At 41.6% G+C, this 26,163-nt stretch overlaps 1 protein-coding gene across 1 annotated transcript in view; it reads right to left on the bottom strand.

Moving 5' to 3' along the window:
• The window catches only part of RC3H1 (ring finger and CCCH-type domains 1), a 72,460-nt gene that overhangs the window by 35,026 nt on the left and 11,271 nt on the right, over positions 1-26,163 (bottom strand). The window contains 8 exon segments of the mRNA XM_062581984.1: positions 498-610; positions 2,636-2,754; positions 4,480-4,612; positions 5,742-5,942; positions 6,529-6,704; positions 7,184-7,423; positions 8,766-8,886; positions 16,833-17,204. Of these exon segments, the coding sequence (XP_062437968.1) occupies positions 498-610; positions 2,636-2,754; positions 4,480-4,612; positions 5,742-5,942; positions 6,529-6,704; positions 7,184-7,423; positions 8,766-8,886; positions 16,833-17,063 (1,334 nt within the window). The 5' untranslated portion in view covers positions 17,064-17,204.

Genomic DNA, 26,163 nt, shown 5'->3' with positions numbered 1-26,163 from the left:
AACTGGTTCTGCTCAGGTTTCTCACTCTCCAGATAGTACAAGCAACACAGAAGACAAAGAGAACCCACAGATCTGGAAAGCTGCCAGCAGCAGCCTCTGTCGCACACCTGACTATGAAATCAAGAGAAGAAACATGAACAAATGACCATAAATGGATGCAATCTAGCAGCTCATTTAACCACACTTAGGAAATCAGAAACCCCTCTCACCCTTGAAATCTCAAGCAACACTTGTTGTGCGAACATCAGGCTCTCACAGCTGCACTACTGCTGGACAAAGCCAAGCTTACGCTCCGAATTTGAGAACGAACAGTCCCAAAACTTTGAAGATGGCCATTCAAAGGGTTTTTTTTATATATATATATATATATTATTTCTTGCTCGTTTAACAGTTAAGTCAGATATATGCCTCCTCTCCCCATTCCTAGATATAACTCACTCCTGAGGACAAGGTGCAGCAAAGATCGGACTGATTTCTCTGGTAAGAGGTGCACTTACTTTTCCAGCTCCTCCTGTGAATGTGCAAAGGTGCAGCTGGCCCCTCGAGGGCACCCTCCTCTCTGCTTCATGTCTCGGCACATATATGTCTTGTACTTGCTGTGCTGAGGAGGCTGACAAGATTAAAGAAACAAAGTAAGATACCTGAGCGTAAGTGCACTTAACCAAGGACGGAATGTAACCTCTTACTAAAAGGACTGATGTGTGACTGCTCAATATTCCTTCAGTGTAAACATCCCAAGAGTACCTAAGCCTGAACTGTACAACAGGAACAGTGTTCACATTTGGGCTTTCAACAGAACGGAGAGATTCAAAAGTAGGTATTTTGATAACTACATCACTATCAGATTTTAAGAATATTTTTATTCTAATTTCTTACTGGAGCTTGATTGGAACACAGCCATATGCTTCAAGGAACAGTAAAGCGGACAAAAATCAATTTAGTCTGAAAGATCAGCATGCTTACTCAGAAGACAGAAGTATGCCATGCCAAACATTAAATGTAATGCAAAAAAACCTTATCAAAGTTGAATCTGGTGAGCTGCTTTTCCCTTACTCTGTTAGCTCAAAATGGAACTTCAGTATCCCTTTGGTCTTCATGTACAGTTAAATTTCACTGAGTTCCCTTGTAACCTCCTTGGATTAAAAACCTCTTAAATATGATAATTATTTCAACAGGCAAGAATAACCTTATTCCTACACAGGTTAGCACGGTATATGCCGCCTTTCGCGTTGTTCTGAGCTTGGTCTCCAAAGAAACTGTGACTTAATGCAATCTGGCCATCTACTTGTACACCCATTTTCTAATTACCCTAGACAAATTTTGACAGGACAGAGGTGGTCTCAAAGACATCCAGTTCTTACAGGTTTCATGGCAAGACTAAATCAGTCAGCAGGGGAAACACCCCAGAGTTTCCACTGCAGAAATGTCTGCAAAAATAAACTTTTGCTTTCTGAGAAATCCAAGACGGAACTCAGAAGATACGAATCTGCCAGAAGCCAATCTGCAAACTACTTTTTTTTTTTTTAATTTTTTTTTTGCCCCCTATGGCAGTGAAAAAAAGATTTAGGCCGGGTGTAGATGAGCTCCACAGCCCTCTGCTGGCCACAGCCACCAGCCAGTGATGCCTGATGCTGCAGGGATGTGCTTTCCGCATGCTTCCCGTAGCAGGAGGTTGTATGCTCCCTTCCGACCTTCGCACTGCACATCTGTGCTGGGTGATGCTCTCCCCAGAGCTCAACTCCCCCACCACTACAGTTAGCACTGTCATGAGATTTCCCACCCCGATTTTTCCTTGTATTCTCCCTCTCCTTTTTCCTTTGCCAGTGACAGTGCACATTAGGCATCACGCTGAATCAGTGAGTGCTAAAAAGGTAAATCGAAAATAAATATTCACTCTGATTTTGTGGGTTTTACTTGTTTGTGGGGGTCCTCTTCCCACTCCAGAGAGAATCTCTCTACCCGCGCCCTGAACCAGCTCTCCAGGAGAACGTGCGCCAGAGCAAGGGAGCGATGGGGGATGCATGACAGGCAGCTCTGTCATTCTCAGCAGCAGCTAGCATTTACACCAACTGAGCTATACAGTGAAATGAGATCAAAGGAACGCGCAATAAGACAACCATGTGACATGCTAATACACGTTTGGCATCATCATTTGGTTTCTGAAACAAAAACTGTTTTAAGAACTCAGGATGGTACCTTCTACATGAAGTTTCCCCAAATCTTTAAAACTTCACAGAATATTAAACACGGGCATAAGAATCATTTCATTAACACAGAGCCATCTGACTGAAATTTCACATTAAAGACAAAACAAGAAAACTCCCACAGATCAGTGGCAGCACCCTGGCCTTCTCCCCAGACTCTAATCAGGAGGGCTGTTTATTCATTTCCCTAAATTGGCAGCTGGATCAGATCATTTTCTTTTTATCCTAACAAACTCTGCAAATTAATGCAACAAGTTTTTTTTTTTTTAAACAAATATGGGACTGCACGGACATCCTCAAACCTACTCCTTGTGAAACCAAATGTGTCCGGATGACATTAGCAAACCTGTACTAACAGACCAAGCCAATAAAACTTTGGGGCAAGCATTTCCTTTATTTATTTAAGTTCTTTGAAAAGCTTTAGCTCTTACCTGTTGCTGGTCTGTTCCTTTCTTGCTGTGATTCTGGATATAGTCGACTAAGCCATGAACCACAGTCCTCACAGCAACTAGCCCATTTTCCAGTTGTTCCCATGTTGGAGGTGGAGCATCTGTAACATTGACAGGAAACAGTATTATTAAAAACCACATCACACACCCAAAACACACGCAGAAAAAAAAATTTCCACAACCAGGTAACAAAGAAATCCTAAGTATCACAAACTTTATGAGATCATCTAACAGAGCAGCGTGAAAAAATTATGTAGTCTTAATCCAGTGTAGGCTCTTGCTCTTTCCAGCTGACCAAACTGCCCTTCTGCTCCATCTGTCCCAGCAGACGGTATTCCCCCAACATGCCTACACATTCTACCACAATACTTAGGACCTCAAAGTGCTTTACAAGTGCCTTTCAAGATCTTTAACCCAACAGCCTTGTGAACACACTGTTCACAAGGACTCGCTGTTGCTGGGTGAACTACAATGCACCTACAAGGAGAGCAGGGGAGCAACTCAACAGCACCGAGAAAAATGACATCAAATGACTCACCCACTGAAGCTTCAAGTGAGCTACTAGTGTCGCACTCAAAAAGTTTTATCCTTGACTAGTTACAGTACGAAAGATTTGGTAAGAAAACACTGCATTGTCTTTAGCTGTAAAGTGCATCTGGTCTTCACGTGCAAGTAGAGCTTGTTTAAGCAAACTGAAACCCACAACTGCTACTTTTATCTGCTGAAGTCACAGTTTAGGCCTTCACACTCAACTTTGACATTAACCTTGCTTTTACAAATATGTAACAGGCATAAAATAAAACCTCAGCCACACCAGTCTCTCCTGCCCATCCTTGCTCCCTCAGTCCATCCTCAGTGCTACTAACTTCTTCCAGCAATTTCCACCTCCTTCTCCCCATCAGTAGCTTAGATTTCATTTCTCATTTATGTTCTTTCCAGCTCAGTTCTCCTTCTCAGTTTGTCTTTCCACACATTTGCATAGTGACAGACTAAAAAGAAAAATAGTAAGCTCCCTAGAATAGGGCATCTGCCTTGTCTAGAATGATTTTTGCCTAGATTCTGTCATTTCAGTCCATCAGACTTGAACTTCAAAATCCTAAATAGTTTAGATGCAAGATGCCTTATTATTTTAAGCTGCCTCCAAGAGAGACTTCCAAGTACAAGGTGTGCAGTCTAGAGAACTCAAATCAAAAAATACTACCCAGAATTTCTAGAATAAAGACATACAATTTTAGGTAAGATAATGGAAGTCCTTAATCTGACAACTGTTTTCTTAGATATTCCCCTCAGTTTGTAAACAGACGATCTGCTCCACTAAAGAACTGGAGAGAAAGAAATATGTTAGAGCAACAGCTAAGACCTTGCATTAAACGCAGTGGCTCTACCAGTCTTACTGAAATCAGATTTGCAAAGCCATAGGAATGGCATGTTTACTAAACAGATAAAAGGAAGAAACTAAGACTGTTGCGAGTCCCCTCAGTTAACATTGCCCAGTATGAAGTATACATCATGTAATCTCACAGGATTACATGCATTTAACATCCTTGTTATTTACGGTGCTGTCAAACTCGGAAGCCATTCTCAGAGAGGTGATGAAACTATTTCATGAATTTTTTTTGGACCCACCTTTGCTTCAAAATAGTTTAGTTCTTCACATAAGTTACTGCTGTTGCCAGGTCGGTTTTCACTATCATTCAAGAATCCTAAGTTTATCAGTTACAGAGGATGTTTCTTCTCCTTGAGGAACAGCTTTCAATCCCCTAATGTTGTTAAATTCCTCCTGATAAACTAGAAGTTATATGGCTTTACAAAATATCTAGAATTACCTGGACTGGGATCAATATTTGCCAGGAGTTCTAGGTGAGGTCGAAGACGATTCAGATTAGCTGGATCTCCAGTCCTCTGGAGAGCAATAGTCAATTCTTGAACACTCTGTGCAAACGAAGCTGGAGTCTGCAACTTTAAAAAAAATATATATAATAATAATAAATTTTCTACAGGCAAGACAATCCTTGTGGTTTCTGAAGGCTGCTCCATCAGATCATAGAGCTATTTTCCAGAACTGATGCAGAATTTTCCTCACACAAGCTGGTTTCAGCATCTCGTATTAAAATACTGCCTCCAGCCTTAAGAACACACCCTTTCTTTGCATTCTAAGTTAAGCAAATAGCTCCAAATAGCCAAAAATGAAGGCTGGCTACACTTACAGTAGTGTAACCTGTTTCTTTTCTGCATTGTGCTGGCACCCAGAAAAATGCAAAACATTCAAGACTCATTTAATTAAGATTTCAGAAGAGTCTAATACAGCTGATTCTTGAATGAACAGATTTGCATCTTGCTTTATCCTTCCACCATCCTGCTGTACTTAAGAGTAAAGGCAGCTAACAATGTTCCATTTACTAACAACATACAACCTCTATTTTTAAAATCCTGTTTTAACTTTGCATAGATCCTTCAGGAGAGTCGTCAGGACCTGAAAATACAGTCAAATGCATGGATACCTATCAGTTTATTCTTGATGCTAATCTTCCTACAAGGAAGCCAAAGCAATTGTTTCACAGCTTTTGTAACCACCCACGAATACAGAAAAGCTCAGTTTTTCCCATCTAACTTAGTTGTGTACCTGAGTTCCCTAATTTAAAAGCCCATTTGTCCTACGTTGTCTCTATAAACAGCAGAGATCCACATTTCCAGAGGTCAAGTCATTTTACCTAAGAAATATGTTTACATCTCTCTGACTTCATTTAGATACGGACTGGGGCACTAATTTTCTTTCAGCTTATGGACTAGCTTCCCATCTGGAAACAAACTATTAATCTGTTCTGTGCAGTTAAACTCTAGTTTCCTACCTACTGAAAGGGGTAAAGTAGAAAGAGAACAAGATGGCACTGGGAGCCACATTCATTACACTCTAAATATATATTCCCATTATTCAGGCCAACAAGGTTTTTGAAATAACAGCACAAATGATCAATGGGTAAGATGAGTACATCTGAACGTCACCACTACTCTTCATTCAAGTTACAAGCTTATACATCTACACACAGTTACAGACAAGATAGACTGGGCTGACTGTAGGTGGCTTTACCTTGTCAATGATAGACTGCATGTGGGATTTGTGAGACTGGTCTCCATACAACAGCGAGGACCACTGATCCGGCGCAATGCGTAAACCTGCTTCCATTGCAATTTGAACTATCTGGGAATCGTGTTCCCTTCTCAGAGCTTCGTAAGTGCGGAATTCCTCCTTCAGTTGCATCAGGGAGGAATCCTCATCACGCTTTGTCACCTAGTATGGAGAAAGAAGCCAACTACAATAAGCAGGCAACAAAACATTTTCCTCATTTAGTGAAACAACATTTAAGTTGAGGACACAGCAATGGATCTGAATAGTGTGAAGTACCACTAACAGCTTAAGTTTTCCTTCTACCACACCACTAGTAAACCTCATTCTGATATTACAGTGCTTCATGTTTCTTTGTTTCTAGCTACAATACCACTCTATTAACAGAAATGGGGCTTTTCCAGCTTTAAAAGCCTCTTTTAAAGGAGATAAGCTACACTCACTCACATATGAGTTTTGTTACTGTTCATCCATTAAACCTGGACAGGTTCCAAGCAAATTTACTGCTTAAAATTGCAATTTCAGTCTACACTGCTTCACAGATGTACGACAAAACTCTCCAAACACAATTTCTATAACTATACATACTTTTGGATGCATTTAATGGTATGAGACAATGAAAATTGTAAACAAAAAAAAGTTTTTAGAAGCTGTGAATGTGTATTAGAACTCATCTTAAATTAGAGCATCTTTTGGCTCTATGAGGAAGTATTTTTCTGGGTTATAAGGGCTCTGAGCAAGATCTTCATACCTTGAAGCACGAGGCTCTGTAAAGAAGCTGGACAACATGTCCAATGCTAGTTTTAGAAGCCTGAGGAAATCGTGGCTCCAGCCTCTGAACCACAAAGAGAACCAAGACCTTCCGTGACAAAGCAGATCCATCTTCCAGAGCCAGTAGAACCAGCTTTAAAGCCTCCTCTTGCATTGCTGGGGAAAAAAAATGCAACAAAGAAGGTGAGAAAAAAACAAAGATTCCTGCATTTTTCTTGTGTTTTCTTTCCCCACAAATAAACATGTTTCCTATGTTTATATCTCTAGCTGGGGAGGGGGAGGAGGGAAAAAAAAAAAAAAAAAAAAAAAAGTTATGTCCAGTCACTTTTAAGTACCTTACTTTTTGGAGGGGTTTTGCTTCCTTGATGAAAGAGGCAAACTACTTTCAATTTTAGCTTCTCACAGTAACAGAAGGCCAGTGACTATTCTGAGTTTCACGGAAGACTTGCAAAAGCAGTACAAATATGAGAAATACGAGCAAAAATGAGAAAGTCCACGACAGCAGCCCAATAGATACACCACTAGTTCTGAAGACCTACTGAAAGAAGGTACTGCCAAGGATGCCCATTTCTCAGCCCTCCTCAATCCTAAATTGTTTCTAATATAGCAGTAGTATGGATTTGGATGTTACCTACCTGGCCCAAGGAACTGGCACCCTCTGGCTCTCACTGCAGCCCAGAGGTTGGAAGAGAGCTGCTGAGGGTTTTGATGCTGAAGAATGAGCTCTGTAACTGTTCTTTCACCAAGTGACCGTGCTGCACGCATGGCTCGGATCCGTCCCTCTTCCTCTACTAGTTGGCAATGAACTAATGTCACAAGTTTCCTTTGCATGGGACGACTCAGCACGCTCTGAGTAGTACTGTTAAGACCCACACCTTCAAAACAAAACAAATTAAAAAAAAAAACACTACTTCACATCTTTTGGTGCTAACCTTCAGCAGCTGTACTGGAAAACTGCAAATTCAGTTCCCCCGATGTTGACTTTGTTAAACAGAATGCTACAGCCACAGCATATCAAAAATTCATTTTTATCAGTTTCTTTTACTCATCATTAAAAGCAAACAGTTCTGTGGAGTCTGCTTTCCCACAGATTTTTATCTTGTGATTAATTGATTTGCCTCTTTAAGAAGGTATAACCTCTAATGAATTCTCTCCCTGTGTTCGAGGTCTCTCCTGCAACCTCCCATATGGATTTTCAGCTGCCTAACCTCAGTTAGGCTTACATTGCAGACTTTCCCTTATTTTTGAGGCTTGAAGGGATCATGTCCTTCTCTATTTGTCTATTTTCACAAAAAAATTAGTATCTTACCTATATTTGAAATCTCTATTGCTTTGGCCTAGCCAAACCAAACTGATGAAAGTTCAGCAGTGTTTGGTTAAGGTGAATGAATACATTCACAAATGTGCTTGGATCTACTGAAACCAGGATAAAAAAACTGAAGCGACTTGCTAGATAGCTAGCTACAATATTGCTGTTGTTCAGATATTTACCTAGGATTTGTTCATGTGGCCACTAAATGCTCAAGAGTCATGCTGGTATCACATTGCACTATTTGCAAAAGCTTGAAACAGCTTTTTGTAAAAAATCAATTTTTGGAAAGCTGATCCCCATGACATTCACCTGTGTTGCCTCATTTGCTTCTACATCTAGGAAGGGTTGATTATTGATTTTCCAAATCCAGCATATGTAATACATATATACACACTACATACACTTGAACTAGTGAAGATTTGCTAAATTAACATTATTCATATGGGTCCAGGTGTTGTCTAAGGTCTCATATAAACAGAGGATAACTTATTTCTCTTGTATGTCCTACATCCAACACATTACTTCCTTCAAATTATTCCTCCACTGCAACAAAGCTGCATTACAAGAGTTATCTAAGTAAAGCAGAACTCAGGAAATAGCAGAGTTTTCAGTTTTATTTAGTTAGCAGAGGTCAACACAACTTAGCAAGTTTATCTCAACTTACTAAACTGAAACCAAATGCCTCTGTGTTTTCTCAGTACTATTGTGATATAATACCATTAAAGATGTTTTCCCCAAGTGAAAACATAACCTTAATGCTCAGAAAGGTAACTCCAGTTTGATATTTATAAACTAGCTCTAGGTGAGTTTTTCCAACAGACTCTACTTGTAATCACATGGATAATTTGTTATGCATCTTATTTGTTTCCAGCTTTCATTTTCAAACGAAACAACACAGGAATTACCTCTCGCGCTGCTGAGTGGTTTGAGGTACAATGCTAATTCTTCCACACATTTCTTGCCCTCCTCATAATGCTTGGTATCTTCAGCTCCACTACATAAAGTAATTGGCTGCTGCTCTGGAACCTGAAGAGGTGACATGGGCATCTGTGATGAATATGCATAAGCAAGCAGTAGTCGTGCTTACAAGCACACACTACATTGAGCTTATTAATATCATGCATTTCCTGTTTCGTTCCCCTTCTCTACAATTTTTCTACATTAGTAAGCAATATGTAATTATTCATTTTAGTGAACAAACAGCTTCCACCTCCCCCCTGCAAAAATCAGTTAAAGTGAAGATAGCTTAAAAAGGCAGAAAAATTTATCAGCTTCAGTTTATTTCACAAGCCACAGTATCAGACTTCTTTTATTTAGTGACTGATATGAAACAAAACCAGAATGCGTATTCCAGGACAGGTATCGGCACAAGAAACACGACATTTCTTATAATCATGAACTTTTGCTGAAACAGCAAACATACTGCAACACTGCTAAAACCAGCCAGCCAAAAACTGGTATTACTCAGATAACCCTGGTTTGCAAGAAGGTGCAGATTCATATCTGGGACCTGGCAGCTCTAAAATTATCTAGGGATAAGTGTTCTGAGCTATTTGGATTTGGGGGTGGGGGAAGAAAGCAGCAGCAATTATATTACAGCATATTCTGAAGAGACCCAATTAATCAAGCTGCAAGATGACATTCTCCTACACAGTGCATATGCACACATATGCTAAGCATTAGTCTGGTATCGCAGGCTAGTGAGTTTTGTTTTTGTAATGTTCTGGCTGCAGCATTTATTTCATCCAGACAAAACAAGATCTTCCAAAGAGACGTTGAGTAAAATATACTGGAATTTCTCAGGAGATTAAATACAAGTGCTGTTCGCAGTTTCTCCTGAAGTGAAAACAGCTCTCAGACTGCCACTTTGTACTTCCAACTCAACCTCTACTCAGTGGCAACTGCGTCACGCCAGCGCTGCGTAGTTGCTCACAGGGACCCAAGCAAGGCACAGAGAGGAATACTATTTTATATCTATACTTTAAAATTTTCCTGAAGGGAGAAAAAAAGCAGGAATTTTGACATGAATTATTTAAAACATCTGCAATTACTGAAAAGTGTACATACTATAAAATTTAGTTAGGCTTTCAGTATTTTTGCTCATTTTAACTTTTTTCCTTTTTCAGCCTGGACAAATACAAGCAAAGCTGGAACACCTTCTCCTTCAAAGATGCTTTGCCCTCTACTTTATTGCCCACTGCATTTGATAGGAAAGAATGTGGCTCAATATTCATTTGACAAAACCCAGTAATTATTATAAGATGCTCAAACTTAGCAAATAAATAACAAGCAAATAAATAGGGAGTTTACATAATCAGTCCCTTAATACAAAACCTCAAATACATGTAGATGATGGAGAGCAAAGAGAAAAAAACCTTTGCCACTGAGCACACAGCCTTTCCAAAGCTCTGAGGCAAAATATTAAAGGAGAATTAAGCACAGAGAGCTAGGTTTACTGATCTCCGCTAGCAGATTTCTGGACATGACGCCCAAAACCTTCAATGTAAAGCTTGTGAGAGCAGCATACACGTTAAGGCACAGAAGTACGACTGCCCGAGATTCAATAGATCTGTGCAGCCAACACATTTGTAATCTTAGCAGAAGCAGTTCCAGTCATAACCACAACTCGTTTCTCGTAACTCCTGCACATCTGTATTGCCACCAGGATTTTCCAGGAATAATTTCAGTATTTGGAATTATAAATGGTAAGTCTTTACATTACTACATTGCGGAAATGTCAAGTGCGCATTCACAGACGGAAGAGGGAACTCAGCCCTGCTATGCTGTGTGCACACGGACAACAGGGCAGAGCTAATCCCACCGGCTGGGGCAAGAGCTTTCTTACTAATTTTGATACGTCATCTGCATTTTAATTATACAATCATACTTTTCCTACAGCCACAGCTAAATGTGCGTGTGTGCTCGTGGCTTCTCATTTTGAAACGTGCTGCAGAATAAGAAGTTGCCAGCTGTGCAGCTCTTGCTTTTAAATGTGGTGACCAAAACGAAGTGCTTGGGATTGAAGTAAATAAATAAATAAAAAAAACCCCACAATTAAGAGCTGATACTATCCAAACTCAGCAAATTCAAGATGGTCTGGATCAGACACCAACCCTCTTACTCTGTTTAAAAGGAAAAAAAATAAAAAAGAAAAAAGAAAGAAATTATTTCTTTCAAGACAACAGGTAAGCCTGGATGCTTTCCTTGGACTATTATTTCTATACTTAATTTGGAAGTTTTTTGCTACCTCTAAGTAAGGAAGCTTTGAGTAAAAGGAGATTCAGCAATTTTATCCTACAGAGGCCACAGCCTAAGTGTTTCAAGAGCAACGGCCTCAGCTGGACAGGTTTCTCAGGATTTGGGAAACAGAACCACGAACCCCTCCAATACTCGCGTGAGCAGAGAGCCCCATCTCCCTTTTCAGGGCCCCCGCCCTGCTGGCAGCGTGCCTCTGCCCGGGACGCTGTACGAGCAGAGCGGGCTCACCGCTCAAACAGCACGCAGGCGCGCTGAGGCGGCCGCTGCACGGCTCTGCCCCGTTTACCGCTACGATACGTTTTGTGCACGTTTCTATCTCGTTTCAACGACGACAACTTGAGATGCACCTCGAGCTTCGCAACACTCGGCAGAGACCGCTTGGAACGGATGGGGGACAGGAAACGCAGTGTTCAGCCCCGGATTTCTATCCCGAATTAAGGCAGATTTAGCCCAGAGCAACGCCAGCGCGCTGGAATGCCGTACGCAGCACAACTCGACCAGCGAGAGACGAGGACTGTCTGGGCAACTCTCAGAGCGCCTCCCCCTCCGCCAGAAAAAAGCTGCCGCAGAAAAACTCACGAGGGCTAATCAAGCTACTGAGCAGACCTTGCCGAGCCCAGTACCGCCCATCTGTGCATCCTTCCCATTTCTTCTCTTTGCAAAGGAGACTTGAGGACAACATTGAAAAAGCTTGCACAACTGTACTTCTTGTAAAGCAAGGGCTGGAAGACACGTGAGTTTAGCCTTCATCTTCAGCTGGAGCAGGTGTAGGATGGAACGATAAAGCTGAAGATGCTCATTTTGTGCTTTTCAGCAATCCTCGGGACAAGCAGATGTGTTTCTCCCTGCGTACATCATACAACTGGAGAGGCAGTGCATCTCTCAGCAAATCTTGCAAATAACTTGTCCTTCTGGTTCTTCAACGTGCAGTTCCAAAATGTTCCCCCATTTTACAACAGAAGACCAGTATTTATCAAGAGGGGGAAAAAAAGCCAGTAAACACATGACTCAAAAGTCACAGGACATGCAAATTTTTGTTTTGGCTTTGTCAAGGAATTGCTTTAGGACCACAGAGAGATCATTCAAGCCCAAAGCATTTTCACTTCCCCATTGCAAAATATCCTTTTGAGTGTGTGAAGGACCCTACGGTCACTACTGCTGACAACGCCTCTTGAGAATCACAAAATAGCTGCCCTGCTCAATGAGTTCATTATTTCCATCCTCGTTCAATATTCCATTTTCTCAGACACTCCACCCTTCTCACAGTTTTCACTGCAAGTTACGCTTACATGATACGACAAATATCTCCCAAGGGAGACCAGAACAAGAAGAACAGAGTAATCTCAGACTTTTTTTAGCTTAAATTTGGGTTAACTTTGCATGCCTCTGCCTTGGCGTTGAGGCTGGGCACCCCGGCATAGGAATGTCGTCCTTCAGCATGACCCTCGCGGCTGTGCAAAGAGGCAGGTTGTGACAGTACTGGGGGGAGGGGGACAGGACTGGAAAAAAACTGCTAAAGCACCATCTCCCACCAGGCCGAGCTTCTGAATTAGCTATTTAAATGCAGTCTGACCATGGACATCAGCTTGAGTCACCACTAATTAGCATTAGACACTTAACTGGGCAGGATTAAAAGACATTAAGCAGAGCAAACCCCTCATACCTCCGTTTGAGGCCTGTCCTCCCCCACCTTTTTTCCCCTACAAATAGATAGTTTGCTTCCTGCCAAAAAAAAATAATGGTTAGTCTTCAACTCCTCAAAAGTTTGTCAAACATTTCTTTGCAGAGGATTTCCTCCTCCGAGGCCCCTCATTTCATTAAAAGCTACCCTACAACCCAACCCAACACGCCAGGAATATAAGCTCTACAACAGTCATCTTCCCGTTTTTAAAGCACCGTGAGTTAGTCAGACTCCACCTGTTCTCCTGTCATACACGAATCCCCTGTCAAATGCCTCCAACTACATTTATCATGTCCAGCAGGACACACAGGCAGAACTTAAAGCTACCACAGGAATTCCTGGCACCTGATGTCACCTGTTAGGAATGTGCACACTGCCATTTTGCACGCTGTGGAAACAGGAGGGAAGAGATTAGATGACAAATCCATGACTGGGCACCTTCAAAATATAGGCCTGGTGAATGTTTAAAATAGTTACATATAGTGAGTAATACGTGGAAGCTTGAATAGTTGAAATTCAAGAGCTCATTCCCTTAGAAACTGGCTTAAGGGATTTCTTCTGTACTTAAACATTCTTAAAAGCAAGGTATTCTGTGTATGCTGTATGAATAAAGCTTTTTGGACTTGTGTTTGCTTCCCTGTTACGTGGTTGAACTCACTGTACGAATACCAAATTGCAGAGCCGCTGTCTTTCAGATCGGATCCTGCGTGCACTGCTGCTGTGCATCAGACTATAGCAGGGGGAGCAGAAATTTGAGTCTCTGCAACACTTAAATTTCCATGGGAAGTTTGGCTATAAGCTAGGCAAGATGTTTCATTTTTGTTAAGGGATGTGAGGGGAAAAAGAAAAGGAGAAATAGACTATAATTAAAGTAAGAAATCAACTCTTTTCTCTGTTAAAGTAACAAAATCTACATACAGACATGCTATTATCAGAGAAATGGGTTACTGCTTCCTCCCGTGCCTGCGTGACAAGTTTTACTGTATTTCTGTCTGTACTTAAAGCCACAAAGCACAACTTGCCAGGGATGCCTATCATCGCTGCTAGAGTCTCTGGAAGAGACTTGTTTCTTCAAAATGTCTGCTTCTCCTCTCCTGCCTCCAGCAAAAAAAGAAGTGTATAACATTTGTCAGTGTGTGAACTTCCTGGGAACCTCCCCAAAGGGAAAAGAACAAACTGTTCCTCTTCCCCCAGACAAAAGCTTTAATTATGTTGTACTGCTTACCTTCCTAAAGGGAACCTGTTTTTTGGAATACATCATTAAAAAACATATTAAAGATCTTCACGAACTAAGGTGTACAGAGGTCTGCAGAAGGTTAGAGGTGGTTAAAGTCATGTACACCTCTCCTGAAACTAAACCAAAAAAAAAAATGGAACAAGAAAAGGCTTTGTGTGACTATGAAGGTTGATAATGCTACTCATGCTTCATGAGCTGGCTGGCTGCACATAGATCATTTTTGTTGATGTGTACTAAAGAAAGCACATCATCTCAATGAGACCGAGCTCAAAGCTACTGTAGTTTCTTTAAAGCACTCTTTTTATCCTTTTCCAAGTCCTCTTCTATAAAAGATGTCAAGAAAGGCTTTTCTGAGAAAGAGATAGCCCAGTGGAAAATAGCAGCTGTTTTTCCTGCCCTTCCCAACAAAGTCATGTAATTATTTTACAGTCCTCCATAGCCTGGGAAACAGTACAAGGTGCCAGGAGGGAAAGAGGAGCCAGGAGGGTGCATTATGTGGAATAGTGGTCTCATTCACAGCACCGGGCCTCACTCACTGGCACAGGGAGAGCTAGGAGGGAAATGCAAATCGCTCCTAAGAGGAAAGTGTGGGCAATAAGAAAAACCAGCTAAGATCACTGGTGATTGTTTAGGTAACACTGACACAGTGCAACAACACAGCTTTGTCATCGCTTCAAATCTGACCGCAGCTGCAAACCGCTTCGCTGTTCTCCCATCACCTTCTTCGGCAAGGCAACGCAAGCGCTTGCACAGCTAACCATCAGCTAGATCAGGCAACTAGACAAAAGAAAGTTTTTTTAAAAAATATCTAAACATAGCAAAGTTCAATTCCCCTATCCAGTTCACTACCTAGCTGTACAAAGACTTGTCACAGTGAGCAGGATACAAGCAGGAATGAGGAACAAAAAAGATGAAAAGGGAAGACCGTCTCTTTTGATGGCAGAGGCTGCTTCAGGTGACACAGAACAAGGGTGTAAGAATCTGGATAACAAAATATGAAAAGGAAGCATTCTTCCCCTATAAACACGGAACCTATAACACACAGAAGTTATGTCGTTAATCCAAAATCTGAACCTAGAGTTCAGAGGGCTCTTAAGACAAATATACTACTATCATAAAGACACTCTTCCTTCGCACATACCTCTGAATACTGATGAGCAAATTCTGGTTGACTAACAAGCAAAGCTAGAATAAAATCCTCAGTTACCTGTAACAGGGCAGCATGGTTTTCCACATCATTGCAGAGGACCTTGTTTTTGTGGAAATTTAAATTTAGGCAAAGACCAAATTAAAGCTGTGGTACAAGCTTCTTACAAAGTATAACAATTACATACAAAATAAAAAATGTCAGTCCTTCTGAGCATTTATCCACATCATAAATGTGCGCATTTGGATACAGCTGGAACTATTCTATGAATTCCAGAGAGGAAGGAAGAAGATACTATAGAGCAAGGGAGAAAGAAGAGAATTACAACATTTACTTTACAGCATCACTCACAAACATCACATTGTTTGGAAACTCTTCAAAAATGGCAGCATACATGTTGAAGACATGGAGGCACACGATTTATTTACTTTCTCCTGCAAAGCAGAATGAATCACTAGTACAGCCAGAAACAGAACTTAATTCTTAATCTTCTGATACATCTTCTAGACCAATGCATAGCAAGAAAACAGTAACAAGCTGCATCTGATTTGAGGAAGCGGCAGAAATGCATTTAGGCCTCTAAGTCACAGTATCTAATCAAAAGGATAAAAACAGCTTTCTTTTCACCTTTTATGGCTTCTCCACAACATAGCTCAAAACCAAAATATGTATCTTACAGAATTTTATGCTGCCTCTTCAACTCATCTGAGCCCAGAGAGGGAAAACAATAACCCTCCTAAGATACTTGCCTCCCTCCTGCATTTTTATTTCTCACCCATAAATTAGACATGGACTTTCTTCCTCTGCCAACTTCCCAATCCATGATCCTGTCCAGCCTTGAAACGTATGGCTCACAAGGAACTACCAGTGACCTAAACACGTAGTTTCACGATAAGCTTATGCCAACTTAAGCCTGTGCTGCAACCAAACAGGGTGACTCTGCTTTCACTGGCCACCCATTCCTGCCCCTTTCCCCAGGCTGGTGCCACTGCAGTAGTCATCCAAATCAGATCACTGGTTCAGCTGACCTTAGGCTCTCCACTTCCAGCTGTATGGGTTTAAGTTAACGTAGGTCATCTCATAGAATTACACTTTCAGGGCAGTTTCAAACCAGACATAAGGTAGGTAGACATAAGGTAGACATAAGGCAGCACTGAGGCTGCTACCAGACGGGTCTGACGCACTTCCCTTTTCCCCTCCTCCTGCTTCCCTGGCATCTCGGTAGGCATCCGCAAGCTGAATCAGACAAAGCAAGTGGTCTACTGCACCAGAAGGATAGCTATAGTTACCACAAGGTAACTCATCCAGCTCATCCACTGGGCGTAAAATGGCTAGATGCAGAAGAACAAAGGGAACAGAATCACCCTGTTCTGGTGGTAGCCCACAGTTACACTAGATCAGGTAAAACGCAAAAATCAGTCAAAGGTAGAAGCAGGACTGATTTAACTGCTGTTCTCAGCAGCTCTGTTACAGCATGTCATAAGTCTAAAACCTGTAATTTGGAAAGTATGTCTACAGAAAGGCAGATGTCTGCTCTACAGCCCATTTATGTAGAGCCACATTCTTATTTTATGAAATTGTCTCCCTAAAGAAAAGGAAAGAAACGACAAAGAAACAGTGAAGACAAATAAATAAATAAGCACTGCTACCTGAGCACCCACGAGTTGCAGCAAGGCTGAATTCACAGGAAGGAGTTCAATGTCTGTATTGATAGTGGTCTGGTCAAAAGGGCATGCCTTACGGTGGAGCTTGTTGAGGCACATCTTGCAGACAGTGTGGCCGCAACCCAAGCTGATGGGCTTCCGGATCGTTTCGTCGAACGTCTGTGTGCAAATTGGGCAGGAGAGAAAATCCGTCCATTGTGGAGCTTGTACAGGCATTGCTTCAGGAGTTAATCAACAGGACAAAAATCTGAAGCACAGATTCCACTGGAATCAAAATCTTTGAAGAAAAAAAAAGTCTGTTTGTTTTTAAATATCTTCTGTAAGTACAGACAGTCAGCACATAGTGTGAAACATAACCTAAAAAGAAACAGAAACAAAGTTAGCATTCTCTGTTGGAAAAGGCATTTGAAATCCCTTCTGCTATGTAAATATCACTGGTATAGCTGAAGGAGGAGAGCCGTTCTGAGATTAAAATAGAGGACTGAGTCATGACTTGTTTTAATTCCAGCTATTCTCTGGCACTGGAAAAGCTACTTAAACTCCTTTTTCTGTTGTTATGCAGCTTAAAAAGAGAGATAGTTATCAATCTTCCTGAAGTTAAAGGACAAGATTAATTAGCTTTGGGGTTTTGTGTTCTCTTATTTCTTTACAAATGAGCCAATTAACATAAACTAGACATGAATCAAAAAAAAAGTTTTTAAAATACTCCTGTGCAATTCCACTAAAATAATTTTTACAGTATCCATTAAAAGGTTAAGTTTTGCATGGAAACACTAAGCATTACAACAAAAAAGGTCCTGGAAGGATTTAATAGTTGTCACTTTTGACTCAAAATGCAAAAGAGAAACATGTTACTAATTATAAGAGAGCGGTAGTATCCCTTTGGGACAAAAAAAGTCAAATAAAACCAAAACTGCATCGTGTATGTGATAAGAAATATAAGAGAGCAAAAACTACAGAAAGATTAAATGATTTGTAAAGAATCATTATCAGAAAGATTTACTCCCAAATAGTTTTCTAAATCAAGACGCAAAATACACTTGAAAAGTCTAATACATGAGTTTCACTCTTCCTTTCTCTCAGCTTTCACACCGAAGAGTGGACGCTTGCTTGCTATCGTTTGTTTAAACAGAGAGAAAGTTATTCTATATGCAAAACAGCATGCAGCCTTTCAGCAAATCTCAGTTTAAAACAACCCAAACAACACAATCTCAATTCCAAGTAGTAGCAAAAAGAAAGACTTCACGTTAAAGCTTGTGTAATTCACAAAGTATTTTAAAACAACAACAAAAACCTGAGATTAAAACAGAAAATCTGAAGAGCCTCAAGCTTTTGTTCCAGAATTCTGTGCAACTGTTGTTCACAGTTACATCGTTTTGCCAAATAGTGAAGTAAATAGAGGCAAACAGTGAAGAGTTACTAGTTAAGGCTTTTAGCCATTTTTTTAAAAATCAACAAGACACTTAAAGCTTAGTTCTAAAGCTAATAATAAATTATTTCTCCCGTGTTCAGAAAACACCTCTGTACCACCCCATACGGCCACTGTTTACCAGCCAACAAGAAATCCACACTACCCGGGCACCTGAGGAGGAAGCACCATGCTGAACTCTAACGCTATCACCGCACAACTACAAGATCTATTGAGTTTGTGCAGGTGTTTCGTTCTTAGAGATGTCACTTAAAAAAAAAAAAAATATATATATATATATATATATATATATATTTCTATATATAAAAAATTTCTTTCCACCCTCAATCTTGTTAGCACATAGCCAAATCATTCCAATCACTACTGTATCAGCGTATCTCAAAGGAAAAACATTCATACATGTGAGTTACTTGACTGAGGTATCTGCATAAACCATTCAGAAAGCTATTTCCAAGCCTTTTTGTTTTTTCTAATATACTCTTTCATATCAAGTATCTCATCTACGCTCACTCTCTGTGAACAAACCTGTTGTAGAAATTATCCTGTTACTCTACAAAATCTTTTTGCAAAGAGCAGTTGCTAGCTTAAAAATCTGTTAAATGTATTACTGTGCTGTGAAATACTATTTGCAATTACAAAAAAATTAAGTACTTGATCACATTGCTTCCTTTCCACCACAGTGGAACTGAAACACCCCTGTTGGATTCCCAGCTGCAACTCAGGAGCAACAGGAACAATCTATCTGAAACACTGATTGTCAACCGTTACATTAAACTAAGCATTACAGTAGTAGTTTATTACTAGTAGAGCAAATCTTAAGACGGAAGCTAACATGGAGCTGTACCTGCTTGAAACGAGATCTGGACATCGAGACTCTACCAAGCCAGGCCTTAGACTGGAAAGGAGGAGTTGAATGCACTTGATGCAAAAGTTAACCAAATAAAATAAACATTAAAACATAGACATGCTCATGCTCCTGTATCTGGCCACTTAAGACAACTGGCATAATGAAATAGTTCACATTTATTTACAGTGCAAACAGCACAGGGAGAAGTTTTGAGCTCTCCAGTTCGGGGAAGGAGGAGGGAGGAACCGCTGGGACTGCGGATCGCGCATCAAAGCGGGTCTCAAAAGGCTGGAGAACAAAAGCGGCGAAGCTTACACCCGAGCAGATCTCCCCAGAGAGTCCCAGCCAGCCCAGGCGGGAGGGCACCACGCTGCCAGGCCAGCGGGGCCTGGCACATCGCAGGCGAACAGGCGCGAGGGACGGGAGGGGGACGCGCGGCCGAGGGCAGCGACGGCCACGCGTTCCCCCCGTGACGGGGCCAGGGACCAGTGTGCCGACGCTGGCCTAGCTGCGGACACCGACTGCTGCCTGGACACCAGAGCAAGACCAGGGACCGTGCTGGTGATGGAAAGCGCAGCCAGAAGAAACCTCAGGAAGCAGTCTCCTCGGCACAGCCCAGCTGCCGAACCCGACGGCCAACCAGCTCGACCCAGCCAACCTTGTCCCCCAAGCAGAAAAGAAGAGCTGCTCCAGCAACCAGTGCTGCCAATAGATCTCCCAAAAGGATCAGGCCAGAGCAGGGGAATTCCTCCAGTCCTGCGCAAGACGGGCACGGTGTCGCAGGAGCGGGCTCACGAGCCGAACGCGGCCGGGCCGGCACAGGGCCGCAGGCCGCTGCCGTCGCAGCCTCCCACGGTCACGGCTGCAGCTTTCCTGCTCCGTCTTGGGTCACCAACGTGCACTGAGATACAACAGTTTGTGACTAGCTATGGCCCTGGAAATAATGGGAAGCAAATATGCCCTAACTTCAAAGAACTACTGAAAACACACGGGAAAGGGTAGGCTGCAATGAAACGAAGGACACGAGACATTTCATTACTACCAACAGCTACTGAAACTACCATCACTGGAAGAAGAGAACACTTCCTTGTGGAGATAAGAGAAAAAGCATATATATGTGTGTGTGTGTGTGTGTGTGTATATATTACATATACACGCACACATATACGTATACTTTCATGGCAGAATATTCCGTCTCTCTCTCTCTATACATATATGCGTGTGTGCATAACTATCCATTTATCTATACATGCAAAATCCAAAAGATATTTATAAATATGACTTGTTAAAAGAAATTCACCATCCCATAACATTGATTTTATGACTTCTTAACTCTCTAATAAGTAAGAAAGATTTTGAAAACTGTTTCCAATATTTTGCATTCTTTGCATGCAACTGAGAAAAACAAAGATATGCCGGAAATTACACCAAAAAACACAAACACTATCAAATACAAGAATTTGGTGTGTAAAAAGACCAGGTAAATTGTTATTTTTAGTCACTAACATTTTAAATAGGAATTCTTGTTTACTCAGTTAACAAGCCACAGACCTCAGGCGAAAGAACAGGCAGCTCTGTTTTACTACTGGAGCAAATTTTATCATTAGCAAGGAAAGGACAACTTTCCACTACCTATCTGGAAATCAATTATTTTTTATTTCAGCTGCTAATATTGCTTTAAACTTCAGCATGCACCTTTGCTACCCTACATAACAGTAAAAACCTTGCCTTTTGCACGCACATTTTACTACCACCACCTGGTTCATTTTAAGACTCCTACTCACAGCTCCTGCTAATAACATTGGAAAAAAACAGAACACAAAAATCCAAACACACGCACAGGTCAAAACTCAGAAGGTTAAGCTGTAATTAAGAATTAAAAAGTCCAAGATGTGTATCTTGGATAGCATGCTGGAACCAGAGACAGGTTTATTTCAGAGCTTGAATGCGCAGCGTGTTCAGCACGTTACCTGCCGACCCTGGAAACGTCACGCTGCAATCAATTTGCAGTGCCTCCGCGCTGGTACCCTGCCAGTGCTCGGAGAAAGGCCGAGCAGCTCTGTAAAGCCTGGGTGAGCTGCTCAGGGGCTGGGCACGTCCCTCACCCTGCCGGACCAGAGCGCAGTCGGGTGGTTCGCACCTCTGTCCCGGTTGCAAGACGGCTGGGATGGTCACAGGTAGCTAGAAAGCTTCGCAGCTCCATCCTTGAGAATAAGTTCCACTATTAAACCTTGGAATACTTCGTACCAATATCTACCGGCATCAAGTTTCACGCACTATCGATGCAGGCGAAACCTCCCTTCTGCTCGCAGTTACAATTCAGCTCCCTCCGAACTGCACTGCCTGCACCCTTCGGCGGAGCGCCGACATCAGCCACGCGGGGAGGATCTCCCCGCAGACAGGTCGCTTGGACGTCCTTGCAGGAGCAGAGGGGTATCGGGCGCCGCTGCGCCACAGGCGGGTTCCTGCCCGTGGGCACCCGCACTGACGGCGCGGCACGGAGCGGGTGACTCAGCACGCCGCCGCCACGCAGCCGCAGAGAGCCTTACCCGCTCCAGCGGCTTCACCCAACTTCACGCTATCTTACTGCGCTTTTCTGATCCCAGCAATATTCTCTTTTTGACATCTGAAGATCAAAACAGAAAAACAGTAACCTTTATTGCCCATTTTCACTTTAGTCCTGAGGTTGTTTCACTTTTGCAGAGTCTTACTTGGGAAAAAAGCAACCAAAAGCTCCTGCAACAGTTAGCAGTGAACACAGGGAAAGCTGTTTTTAATGCTAAGGCAGCTCCCCACAGCCAAGATAAACTCAGGCTTGCCAACCGATCTGCTCACGCAAATACAGCTCTTGGCTATTCTGTAATTTAATCTAATAAAGATAATACCATTTCATTAATTCTTTTAAAGACTCTTACTCCTTTATAGTAACCAGCCTTGGTGGGAAGGACTTGCCTAGCCAGAGACACAATTCCCTCTCACATGGGGTTGGCTCTGGTCATTACTTTAAAACTTCTCTCAGGTTTAAGTTTATAAAAATAAATCAACAACCGAAGTAAAACAAACAGTGGATTGTAAAGCACCTCTTAATCAATTGGCATTGCCAGAGGCACACAGTGTGATGCCTCTTAAATTAAAAAAAAAAAAAAACAAAAAACAAAAAAAACCAAAACACATAATATAAAAACGCCTGATCAGAGAAGAGCAGGTAGAAGGAAAAGCTTCTCACCTCTGCCTGCGGCGCTCCATGCACAGCACTACTACGCTAAAGCACAGAAGCATGTTTCCAATGCGTTTTGGCCTTGTTTTTCCCCTCCTGGCTGCTGTTGGGAAGTTAGCTGTAGGCAGGCGAGCGGCGGCGAGGGCTCGGCTCGCTTCCTCATTCCCGGGCGCCGCAGGGCGCACGCGCTGCCCCAGGCCCCCGGCCACGCGCTCGCCCACGGCACAGACCAGCCGCTGCCCCGCGCGGAGCCCTCGACCTCTGTGTGCACCGCGGGCTCCCCCCTTCTCTCACTGGGCTTTGCTGACCCTTAAATAAATTTATGAACGCTACCGAAACCCTGTCCCAAACCTCACTGAAGCTCAGCTAAACCAGATTGAAGCTATGTTTTCAGTTACGTGCAGTAACGGGTTTTAACTGTAGAAAAAACAAAAGAAAGAGAAGAAATTGATCTCCTTCGATGGGAAAGGCTCTTACTTGGCAGGCTGTAAGATATTTTAGCAAAACGAGTTCGGCTAAGGACAAGATGTTATCCCTCATTTGAAACTTCCTGGGTTTGAAAAGCACCAGGAAAAAAAAAGGCGAGTCGCAGCCCTAGGCCAGGACCCTCCCTCCGGGCAGGGGAGCGGAGAGCAGCCGAGGCAAGGATTTAAGCTTCACGCCTTCCTGCGAGGCGAGAGCCAGGGGTTTACTGCGCACTGGAAGCCGGCTGGCGACAGGGTAGCGGGTGATTTACCCAACGTTTCCCAGCAGAACCACAACGACACCTGATTTTCCTTCTTGCCGACCTCTCCCGCGACATTCAATCGCTGGTCTTACACCACTGGAGTCAGGAACACGAAAGCCAACATGAACGCAAAGGAAGCTTAGCGCACACACCTCCAGAAGAAAAACACAAACCACGCACACAAACCTGCACATAGCTCTAATACAAATTTTCAAGGAAGATATACATGACTACCTTCCTAATTCCCATTCGACACTATATACCCTCTACAGGTCATTTTAAAGAAAAGGGAAGTGACCAGCCTTCAACAGTAAAAAGTTCCAAGGTCTATTACCTAGAAAAAAAATATCTTCTTTGGCTGGTAAGGACTCCAAGTCCCCAGCAGCTTATGTCCAGGGTAGTGACAGCAATGCCCAGAGGCAGAGTAAATTTTAGAAAAAGGAGAAGAAAAGATCTTGTTGCCACTGCAATGCCTTTATTGTTTATTAAATGGGTATAAAGTAGAGGAGAAGCATCTCCTTAAAACCCAGCTCAACCCTCTGAGACAGTAAGCATAAAAACAACCTGAAAATAAAACAAAAAATTAGAAAGTGTTGCTTGTCACCTCCTCTCCACTAAAAATTTCTCTCTCAACTTGATTCAGCAGCTATAATCCTGCTTTGACATCAGAGGGGCACTACAGCTGTAATAACTCTATCTTTATTTCAATATGAGACAATGGGAGAGAATGACAGTCTGGCTATAAATGCTTATCAAAAGCTTGATAACTTTTGCTCCTATTCTACTTACATATGCTGACTTCAAGAGTTAGCATTACATTATTCACTTTTTAAAAAAATAATAATAATGTTCTGTTGTTTACAAACTACCTATTAGATAAGTCCCAGAAGGTCAAAAATCTCACATGTAAGAGTAAGAAAATGCTGAAATGTACGGTAAAAGGAGTATTAAGTGAATATATTTGCTACTCCTAAGCATGGGAAAGGAGTTTCCATTTCAAAGAGTCTTTGAAAATATAAATGCAAAACCCCATTTTACTTAGAACATTACAGGATTCAGAAACATAAAGAACAAGTAACAAATACGTTAAGTGTTTGAAAGCTTTGGCTCAAAAGATTCTCTTTAGTAATTTTCTTTATTTGATTTGGAGTTGGTTTGTTCTTCAGAATGAAGAGATCCATCCCTTTTCTTGTCAGTAAATGCTACCTCCACTTCAAATATAAATGTTAGCAGCATCACGTTAATAACTGTATACATAACAGTAGTCTAATAAAACTTCAGTTCATTCAGTATATGCAATTTATTTTGAAGACTGCATTTAAACATCAAAAGAGTACCTTAATAAAAGCACAAAGCTATTCACAAGCAGTGAAAACAACTAATGAACTTTTAAGCAATACACTGGTATCTTTTTTTTTTTTTTTTTTTTTTTTTAATCTGCTTGATTTTTAGCTCCTGAATTTATTTTAAAGACAATGTGATCACAAGAAGAGATCTCATGTATTGTATACAAAGCAATCTCCAGACTACTGTGATGCTATCTCAAAAGGCATCTAGTTTGCTGGGACATACATTTCATCATAGCAGGAGTTCATAATGAAAAAGACCTCCCCCCCCCTCCCCGAGCCTGTTTAAGGCACCTCTCCAACCAACCATGTGATATTTTGTCTGCATTAGAGAGTGCATGGCACCATCAACTTTGGAGAAAAGATGCCTGTTTGAAAACAGCTGTCAGGAACATTGTTCTGCTTCCTACAACAGCACAATCCTTAGCCATCCTCAAGAAGTGGAGGGAGGCAGACTGAGGGTATAATAGTGGAAGATAACCTAGGTTTTCAGCTCACTTCTTGCAGAGCATAGTTTAAGCCTAGCTGGACTTGTCCCAACTAGAACTGAAAAGAGTATTGTTAAAAATTGTTTAGTGAAACCAAGCTGTAAGCAAAGAGCAGTCCTTAGCCACTACCACAAGAGACACACTGGACAAGCTTTAAGAGTGCAGCAACACCAGGCCCATCTAAACAGTTACCTGTGCTTCACAAAGCAGTGCTTCACAGCTAAATTCAACCAGCGTTTCTTCACAGTGCAAGTCACACAAATACACTCAAACCCATCATTTAGGCTCAACATGGTTATAGCACTGAGCAAAGCACTATCTGAAGGAGAAGGAATGCTGTAGCAGTCCATAACTCAAGTTTTCTTAGTGCTCCTAAGGCCACAGTTTTGTAGAAGCAATAATGTAAATGCTACAGTAACTGATACAAAAATACGTTGCAGAGACCAGTCTAAGTCAGATATTATCCTATGGCTACTCCTGCAGTAGCATCAGTGATAATATTAGTGGGAATATTAAGCTAAAAAATAGAAGTTTCACAAATGATTATTGTACTTATTTCTATAATTCAACCTTAATCAACACCATCATCTGTCCTTTTGGGGAACACGTTTGGTACGATAAGAAAAGGGTACTCAACATACCATTCAAGATTTCTTCCACACCTCTGAGCAAAATTTTGCTGTAAAAATTCACACTACGCAGCATGGACAAACCTGCTCATCACTTGTAAGTAGTATTAAATTACCATTCACACTAGGCTCAGTCTTTTAACATCTGTAGGAGAGGTCACACAACTGTTGCTGAAAAGCAGGTTAATTCATGTACTTCTGACTCAGAACATAATTGAGCTTCATTTGCTTTAAATGCTACTGGCACCTGGTGATTCAATTTGTAGCAGTGCTAAAAAGAGCGATTCCAGAGGCCAGAAATAGCCTGGGGTGAGGCACTCACTCAGAATGAGATTTTTCATGTAACCTTCAATTATAAGAGAGGAAAAAAAAATTTTTTTTAAATTGCTGCTTTGGTGTTAGTCTCACTTACCTTCTAGATTTATAAATAGTGTCTTTTTCTTTTACAGCTTTGTACGATCATTAAAAACAGCACTCGTGGTTTTAGAAAGTGGAAACAAAAGGCTCAAGTCTCAGGGTTTCCATTCACCACCTACTCTTATCCAATACCAGACATTTCAGAGCTTAACCACAAAAAAAGAATGCTGCTTCAACTTTCTGGACTTTTTTAAAATATAGAACAATGTGAGACAG

Source organism: Rhea pennata, chromosome 8 (assembly GCF_028389875.1).
Source record: "Rhea pennata isolate bPtePen1 chromosome 8, bPtePen1.pri, whole genome shotgun sequence".
In the NCBI taxonomy this organism is placed as follows: domain Eukaryota; kingdom Metazoa; phylum Chordata; class Aves; order Rheiformes; family Rheidae; genus Rhea; species Rhea pennata.
This window is presented reverse-complemented; position numbering and strand designations above follow the sequence as displayed.